The sequence below is a fragment of the Mizuhopecten yessoensis genome, unplaced genomic scaffold (assembly GCF_002113885.1).
Source record: "Mizuhopecten yessoensis strain PY_sf001 unplaced genomic scaffold, ASM211388v2 scaffold3459, whole genome shotgun sequence".
Taxonomy (NCBI): Eukaryota; Metazoa; Mollusca; class Bivalvia; order Pectinida; family Pectinidae; genus Mizuhopecten; species Mizuhopecten yessoensis.
Genome location: NW_018405055.1, coordinates 1,093,849 through 1,102,942, shown reverse-complemented (window position 1 = coordinate 1,102,942; position 9,094 = coordinate 1,093,849). Strand labels below are relative to the sequence as shown.

At 34.0% G+C, this 9,094-nt stretch overlaps 1 protein-coding gene across 2 annotated transcripts; it reads left to right on the top strand.

Moving 5' to 3' along the window:
* Positions 1–1,540: 1,540 nt before the first annotated feature.
* On the top strand, positions 1,541–8,475 carry LOC110447582 (BTB/POZ domain-containing protein 6-like). Of its 2 annotated transcripts, XM_021493366.1 has the most exons (4): positions 1,541–1,618; positions 3,283–3,550; positions 5,344–5,939; positions 5,973–8,475. In XM_021493366.1, exons 1-4 carry the CDS (start codon positions 1,600–1,602, stop codon positions 6,536–6,538), a joined length of 1,449 nt encoding a protein of 482 aa, XP_021349041.1. In that variant the 5' UTR covers positions 1,541–1,599; the 3' UTR covers positions 6,539–8,475. The 2 variants fall into 2 exon arrangements, with proteins under 2 accessions (XP_021349041.1, XP_021349040.1); XM_021493365.1 differs by having other exon boundaries at positions 5,344–8,471.
* The last annotated feature ends 619 nt before the right edge of the window (positions 8,476–9,094 follow it).

The following is a 9,094-nucleotide window of genomic DNA, read 5'->3' as shown; positions in this document are numbered from 1 at the left end:
GCAGAAGTTGCTTACACTCATTGAACTTATGGTCTTATTCTCCTTTTACTTTTCAAATTTCTATGTATTTATATTTATGTATCTATGTATGCCATAGTTTATTTTCCCTTGTTTGAACGATTTAATGCAATCTCGATGCAATAATACCCCACCCCCATCCCCATCCCCCGTAACAAGCAGTACGTTATATATCTTGACCATAAGTGGGTTACTCGTGAGATCGTGGCTATATGTTTATTAGAACATAGATTATGTAACTTATTAATTAAATTGTAAACTGGGTAAAATCGCTCGATCACTGGTACGGTCTTGAAAGAGTCATTTTATTCATTAGCGTGTTTTTTTGAGAAATCTGAGCAAAGAAACTAAACACGGCTAGATGTCACAGGTAATAGTATTGTAGTGCACTGTTTTGGTGGCTTATGTTCAATTGAGCAATAGTACAATGAGAGCAAAAACTTCAAATCCATTTGTGATATTTCTAAGTAATGTATTTCTAAGTTTTCGATCAGCTAATGTGACTATATTTAGACCTGCGTGTCTATTTTATTTATTAGTCTACATGATTCTTGCTGCTATAGGGACCATATGACTTTCACCACAGCTGTGTCATGAAGCCTTCCATTAGGTTATTGTCAGTCAACAGATAATGCTTAATCAAGTCGCAGTCATCAATTAAGTGGATGATATGTTTGGTTCATAATGCAAAAACTTAACTTAAAGAACAATATCATTTTACATTTGTTTACTCTTTTTTTCTTGACACCTGGCATACCTTTAAATTGTTATCGGGTGTGAAAATATAAAGTATGTCACACTGATTGAAAATAATGACCAGTTTGGAATGAGAAATAAATGCTCAGTTTGTTGTTCACACAAACAGTTATTGGAAAGTTGAATTGCGAGCTTTCGAAAACGTCTGTTTCTCTTGTCAAGCAAAGAGTGCAAATGACTGGTGTCTCGGCCAATTTGACCTGTGACCTAGAGTTGCTTATGCTATTTGTAGTAAAACAAATATTATTGTAAAATGTATGGTAACATTTTGATACAGTATCCTTTGTTATATTATTCAATTATTCAGCAGGAAATAATGATACTCTATATACACAGGATAATAACAGCATTTAAAAAAGTGTGACAAGGACACAATAAATGAAAGTACATTGAAATAATGTTTAAATTGTAGCCTTTATCTCCGATGAAATAAGTTCTGCATTTCCCCATATATGATATCATAACCAAGAGAGCCACGAGCACAGGCCATACATATACATATATGGAAAACTATAATCAATCTAAATAAATTTTACTAAATAAATATTACATTTGTGTATAGTTTATAAGCTTTATTATAAAGTTAATGTTTAATTTAGTTGATTTATATGATATATGTTATACGATTAATAAATATATCATGCTTTATTCTGACATTTAGGATATAATTTTGAATAAATCCGGTTGTCGTATTGTATTGTTGTAAGTGGTGTTCCCTTTCGACGGCCCCATTTTGATTCTACTTTCGGTTTCTATACATCATAACATGGATTTCCCAAATAGGGTCACTGAATTGTTACCAGACTGTATGCAGGAAGTAAGTGTATGGACGTAAAGTCCTACGGTAAGTATCATTCTAACTGATTTTATCACAATACGGCTAGCAGATCCACTGTTATAATCAATATGCCGACCATATAATTCGACACTACTACCACATTACATAGATAGACTGGAAATAAAATCAGCCATGGGTAATATCATTATGTATCACAAGATAAATGTGTTGGTACATACAATCACAATGTAACAAAATACCAACTTATTGACATGGTCATGTGCAGTTTATTTTTAGTTTATTAGAAATCTCTGCCCGGACTTCACTTAGGGGTACATTCGCGTTACCGGTTGAAACTGTTGAACCGATTGAACCTGTAAAGAAAACGACAGGGTACAGATCTGGACCGAGGCTGACCTCAGGAAAATTTGGCACGTTTAGATTGAGGGGTGCAGACGTGCCTGACCGAAACTAAAATGCCAATTTGCGTTATTTCTTTCTAAAACAATGTCAAGTCACATGTAGTTTTTAAGTTACGTTATGTAATTCAGTGGACGGATGGAAGAAGGTCATACTATTCTTGAAACACTGTTTTTTATTCTCCGAAACTGTGGATTTTTAGCTCTGCTTATAGAACGGTCCAAGTGTGTTCGTTTATCGTGGAAAATTTCTGCGCCACACGTACCGTTTCAACCGGGATACGCGAATGTAGCCTTAATGTTTTTTTAGCGTGACTTTAATCATACTCATTTGAACGTTTGTTGGCTTATCGACGGGGTCCAATAAGGGGTATACATATATCTTCGTGTGTGCCTGGAATAATATATAGATATGTTGGATGGTATTTGATAGCATTATATCAAATATATATTTGGACTTAAACACAATAACAATAAGTTCTACTATAACTCGTAAGTTCACACAGCAGAAAATAACACATTTATTACACATTTAGAAATTATTTATTTTGTCAATTTTTGTTATATATTTTTTAACCTTATGAACATTTCATTCCAACTAAAAAGTAATTTTAAAAAGTCTTTTTCATGACTGCTTTATTTTTTGATTTGATAATAACAACAAGATTATGGCTAGAGTTTGCTTCTTAATCCAAATAACATTTTTAGTTTAAGAAAATATTATTATAAAAGGTATTTATACATATTTTCTTATTTAAAAGAAAAATGACAAATTATTAAACCAAGAAATATTCTAAATTCGTACATGCAGATGACACCTTTTTTTACAAAGAACGAACAACTTTGTAATGTGTTTGTCTGTGACCGTAAATCATGCATATGTAGGAATTCGAAACCACTTGTCCTAACGGAATAATTCAGAGCCATGTCGTTTTCCATTCCTTCACTTTTTCTCATATGTTAACATTTCTATGCCTTTGATGTGTTTGATGTTTATTATCAATGCCCGTTCTTTAATGGCGTCAAGGCACAATAATGAGATATCTACAATTAAGAACATCCTGACTTAACAACTTTTTTTCATAACTGACTGATTGTTCAATTAAATAGCCTAAATCCTGATCAATTGTACTTATCCCAGCAAAACAACAAAAACAACTTTTATGTAGTAAGATTGATTCACTGTGTGTTATAATTGCATATGTTATATAACAACGAAGTATAATCATACTGAGTGTTGTTTCGTACGTTGTGATTTCCTGGTGAAGTACAGGGTAGTTATAGAATGTAACCATGTTTTACCTATTGTAGCAAGGATGGCTAATGAAACACCATGGCAAAGCGGGAAAACACTCTCCGAGTGCATTACTCACATGCTTCGAACTGAAGTAGCCACAGACGTTACCTTTGTTGTAGAAGACAGCAAAGTAAAAGCCCACAAATTCATCCTTATCAGCAGGAGTCCTACATTTGAGGCCATGTTCTGTGGTCCAATGTCTGAACAAGAGAACCAGATGTCCGGACAGAAGGATATCCCTATGACTGATGTATCAAAGGAAACTTTTAATGCATTTTTGAGGTTGTATTATCATACTTTTTCCTGACTATTAATCACTATCACTACCGCAGCCACGTGTTAGCATTACATGTAGTTAGTTAGAGGTTGGCCGTATTCTTCTAACTGTCATTGTACCGTGCACCATTGTATTGTGCATTAGTTACAGTTAAATAGTGGCCGTATACTACTTAGTTAGATGTTGGCTGTACATTAGTAAGTTAGATATTGGCCGTATATTACTGACCGTTATTTTATCGTGTATTAGTTAGTTAGATGTTGGCTGTATATTACTGACCATCATCGTACCGTAACTACGAACTTTTTTACACAACGAGAAAAAATCTGTTAGACAGTAGATTGTCCTTTTAATTTCTGCTACTATACACTCAACTTTTAACCGCACTTCTTTAATCACCATATTTCTACCACCTACAATCAATCGACGCCAAGTCAAACAACGATGGGGTTGTTGTAACTTTAGCGAACCTCGAGTCTTGTCATTCAAGTAATATTTATTTGTATGTCTTTTCCGACATATAAAATTAAAAACTATACTAGATCTATATGACTTACAGATATTGAGCAAGTAGTTCACATACGTTCTATAGAAAAAGTAACCATTAACAAATGATATTGTGATAGATTCTAGAACGAAAAATAAGCGCAATGTTGAAATCTGTACAAATGGATTCATAGAGTGTAGGTGACAACGAAGGTTATCTTCCGTAGTTACCGCTGTAGTAAAGGCATAGGTACACTGTAGCAGTGTACGGTAGAAATGGCCTGATCCTAAAAGGTATATCTGTCTGAGATACACGTAGTTAGTGAGCTCATCTTGCACATCACACCTAAATACATATATAAACTAGATAAATACATTTGTTTAGAAAACATGATTTTTTTTCAAGAAGCGTTTCTCCTTTCAGTCTGGTGAAAACGATGGTGACCAAAGTCAAAAAAATGAAAACAAAACTTAGTTTTTAACCCAACATGAAAAAAACCCAACATGTTACCACTGCAAATAGCAGTGTTTTCTTAAAACCTGTTTTAAACCAAATATCACCTTCTCAGTAGCAGAAATACTCACGTTTTAGAATAGCCTCTTCTGGTTGATTTTTCACAATAATTATTTCCTGTCCAGAGTTCAAAATTAGACTACATGAAAAAACAGCTTTTGTTGTGTAAACACTGATTTGCATATGGCCGTAACTGTATTTTCAAACCAAATGCATTTTTTCTTGAAAATGATGAAACCCACAAAGTTCACTTCATCATATATATGACAATTGTATGTGCTGATTTAAAATATATATATACATGTTATATTACAGGGGTTATTCATTTTTCAAAAAAGATCACATATGACCCCTGTACGTTATTGTATACTGCTACCATAATAATTTTGCATTGATTTTTAAAAGGGAGATATACAAATTTCTTATAAAACAAACATCACGAAATGAAACATTATAAGACTCCTTGGTCCTAACTTGATGTATTAATGAGGTGATATATAAGTTGATAGAACTGGTCTCTGGCATATATGTATGGAATCATATCAGGACAAGGAAGTAATTCTAACAGTGTAAATATCACCACAATATAACGTGTTTTCAATATTTTAATACTATTTAAGAAACAGTTTTTCTTGTGGCCAGAATGTCGAAAGGTTATACTTATATTTTGGGTGAAAAGAGTCGGTTGAAAAAATGCTATAAATAGGTCCGAATCAATCAAGTGTACTTACCATTTGAAAAACGCTCCAAATGCGATATGACTTGAGTATTTTACTTTTGCATGCTCTTTTATTACAGATATATGTACACAGACACCATTGATATCAATATCGATAATGTAGCCGACATCCTTAGAGTTGCTGACAAATACTTGGTGGACATATTGAAACAGAAATGCTATGATTTTATCGAAGAACATCTAGCTCCAGATAACGTTTGTTATATGAGGGAGCGGTGCCATAGCTTTCCTAACGACAAACTGTTAGCAGATTGTCAACGTGTCGAAGAAGAATCTGCTTCTGATGTGCTTAAATCAGCGGGGTTCGCATATCTCTGCAAGGGTTGTGTTCATGAGCTGATTGCATCTGATTACCTCGCCGTAGATGAAGAAGTTGTTTACGAGGCGGTGACGCGGTGGGCTGAAGCGGAATGCGGTCGACAAAAAGTGGCGGTGACGGACGAAAACAGACGGATGTGTTTGGGTGACCTCATTTACCATGTCAGATTTCCAGTCATGAATGCTGAATACTTTTGTAGTCATGTTTTCCAACAGTCGGTTCTGAGCAACGACGAACTGGTAGAAATACACAGATACATCCACAGCCAGGGACAATTAAACCCGAGTCAAGTAACTGTGGTGCATCAAGACGGTGGGGTATCTGGAAGTCACTCACATATCACACACAAGGAATGCTGTAGTCACTCACATATCACACACAAGGAATGCTGTTGTTCGATACAATCAAACCATGACAAATCCTCCAAGAAGTGTGATCATATGGATGAAATAAATCAGAGTAATTTAAAACAGGGAATAGATGCCGAAGAACATCATCAAAGTGGTCGCATATGTGGCTTTGGATGCAATTATCGTGTGGGCTATAGAAAGGGTAGATATACCCTTGCAACTCGTCAGAAATCAACAAATTGCGTCATAGGAACTAAGATCATCGTAGTAAGTGAACATTTCCAAACTACATCTCGTGTATATCTTCACGGAATCACAACTCCGTTCAGAGCGGACCAGATCATTGTTAGTGTAAATGGTGAAGTTGTCCGCTCTGAGGTTGCTGGTGATAATCCAACTAAAGTCCTGTTTAGGAAAGTCATCCCAATTAATCCATGTGAAAACAATGTTATAAAGGTTGATGTGAACAACGAGGTAAACGTGATAATGCCTACGTTTACTAAGGTTTTAAAATTTGATAACGTCAATATTAACTTCAGTGACGACTGCAACGGGTATGTGTCTGGGTTATTACTGTCAAAATAAAAGATTAAGTAACCACTAGAAATACGGAGTAAGGTAACCTATAGTCCGGAAGATTGGTTCATAATAGTGTTTTTTTTAGTAAAAGCATGCAACTTGGCATGAATTTAGGAAATGGTGTACTGATAAATTTTGGATATTGGGCCAAGTAGAGTTTTTTCCAAGATGATCGCCATTTTTGATATTTTAGTAATATATATTGTATAACATCGTTATTGTAAATGATATATGTTTAAAAGTTAAATCTACATCAGACAATAGGTTGACTATTTTCCCATGATGTTGTACATTATTGATGCCATGTTTTTTAAATGGCGGCTCTTTTCTTTATTGTCATTGTTACTATGTCTAATTTGCCGAACCCAGTGACAAGAGGAAGTGCACATAAAACCATTTCCTTATAAATATTAGGTTTGGCTTCAACATATGAACCTTAACTGTTGTCCTAGCATGTGTGGGTCAAGCTACAATACTCAAAAATATGAGTCTGAAACACAGCATTGAATAGTCATAGACACATATACATATATTGTATACTTTACGTAGAAAGTGTCCTCTTGTTATTCAAATTTTGGCGAAATCTTTTTAACAGATATCCATATTTCAGTACTGATATATTATTTCACGGGTAGGAGTTATTTATATATATATGCAAACTGAAACTTTCAACTGCTTCCGCTGATCATGAAAATGTCAATGAAAATGTGTACACTTTGAATGAGTGAATGAATGAATGGATATTCACAACTTTGAATCATAATATCACTTTTGTTTTGCTCTTTAAATGACACAGCATATGGTAGCAGGTTATGCGAGAAACGTAATACGATCACATTTCCCGATTGTCATCTTACATTTCAAGCCTCGGGCTTAAAATCTTCGATTAAATTTTATCCTTGGAAACAGTATTTGTTGCTGTAATTAAAAGTCTTCAGAAAAATGCATCACTTTTACTCTATTATGATTCGAAATTGTAAATCGTGAGGAAACCTCTTTACGAGTAAGAAGAAAATAGACTTAGAGCTCGAGACTAGAAACAAGAGCTAGATATCAAATACAGAATAAGTAACACGGTAGGCTAAATAGGCTCCCTTACAAATCAGTTTCTTAATTCATAATACGGCAATGTGTAACAATATTAATTTAAGTGTTTATGTAGACAACAACATAATCAGTGAAAAGAAGAATAGCATGCATGCAGTTTCATTAAAATTTGTCTGATTGATTGATAAACATTTTGATACACATTTGAATAAGTTATATAATCAAGTTGTCTTACGTATTCATTTATCCATTTGCAGAGTCAAACCAACATAACACTAGAGACGCAAATAGATTTAGACCTGTACGTTGTAGAACAAACTTATATCAAAAATCCTTCCTATCTGCTTCTGTCAATCTATGGAATGAACTCCCTGAAGACAACGGAATGACGCATCCATAAAAAAAATAAAGCTACATCTTAACAGAAACTTACTACAAAAAGAATCATATTACTTCTGTGGTACTAGAATAGGCCAAATATACCATGCCAGGCTCAGAATGAAATGGTTCACTAAACGGCCATCTTTTTCATAAAAATTTAGTAGGGAGTCCACTCTGTTCCAGCCGCGAGGCAAACGAAACAAACGATCATTATCTATTATTTTGTCGTAACTATGAACACATTAGACAAATATGTTTCTAGCCAATACAAAATCATACCTCAGTAGAAACCTTCCTGTTTGGTGACAACAATCTTTCACCTGCCCAAAATCGAAATATATTTAACTGTGTACAACATTTTATTACTAAATCAAAACGTTTATTAACTATTTAATTCATACATCCAATGCTATTCTTTCTTCTCTTCCTATTTCTTCTTCTCTTTCTTCTACTCCAAGTCTCTGTTATCAATTATTATTTCTGCTAAGGAAACAGATTGATATAAGTTTAATAACTTGTTTCTGGATCCTATTTCATGTATGTAATAATTAAATGTCCTGTATATTGTAATTGCAAATTTAAAAATATGGTTGATACTAGAGTCAAAGTGATATTAAATTGTATGTCGGTTTTAACTTAAAGCGTCAAAATTATATAAACTGTCACTGTTTTACGGCACAGTGCCAAATTGATATAAACTGACAATAGTTTATAAAGTATACAGTGACTATTTATAAAATGGCATTGGTTTTATAAAATTACATCTCAGCTGATAGTTTGTTCAATGTTATTGGTTTGTTAGTATTTTTTTTCATAAACAATGACATTAGGTTTTGTCAATTTTAACATAGTAAGTATCGCAGAGCAAATATTTCTTACGCCCCTGAAAATATTAGCTAGATATCTTCTAGCGTCGGACCACTCACTAATCCTACAGTAAAACTCCCGAGTCGTATAAAACCTCTCATTCAACTGCAGTTGCTATACGGTTATTACCGTAGATAATGTTATTAAATGTCAAGAGGCCCGTTATGGGTTATGGGTTTTCACATACAAATGATACATAAAATGTACCAAAAGCATGGCAAATCTTAATTTGTGGTTTTGTTGACGGCTTACTACACATCATTTCCA

Bases quoted from the DNA above. Each gene is read 5' to 3' on its own strand.
- LOC110447582 (XM_021493365.1), top strand. The intron at 3,551-5,343 runs GTTGTATTATCA...CTTTTATTACAG, and splicing joins ACTTTTAATGCATTTTTGAG to ATATATGTACACAGACACCA.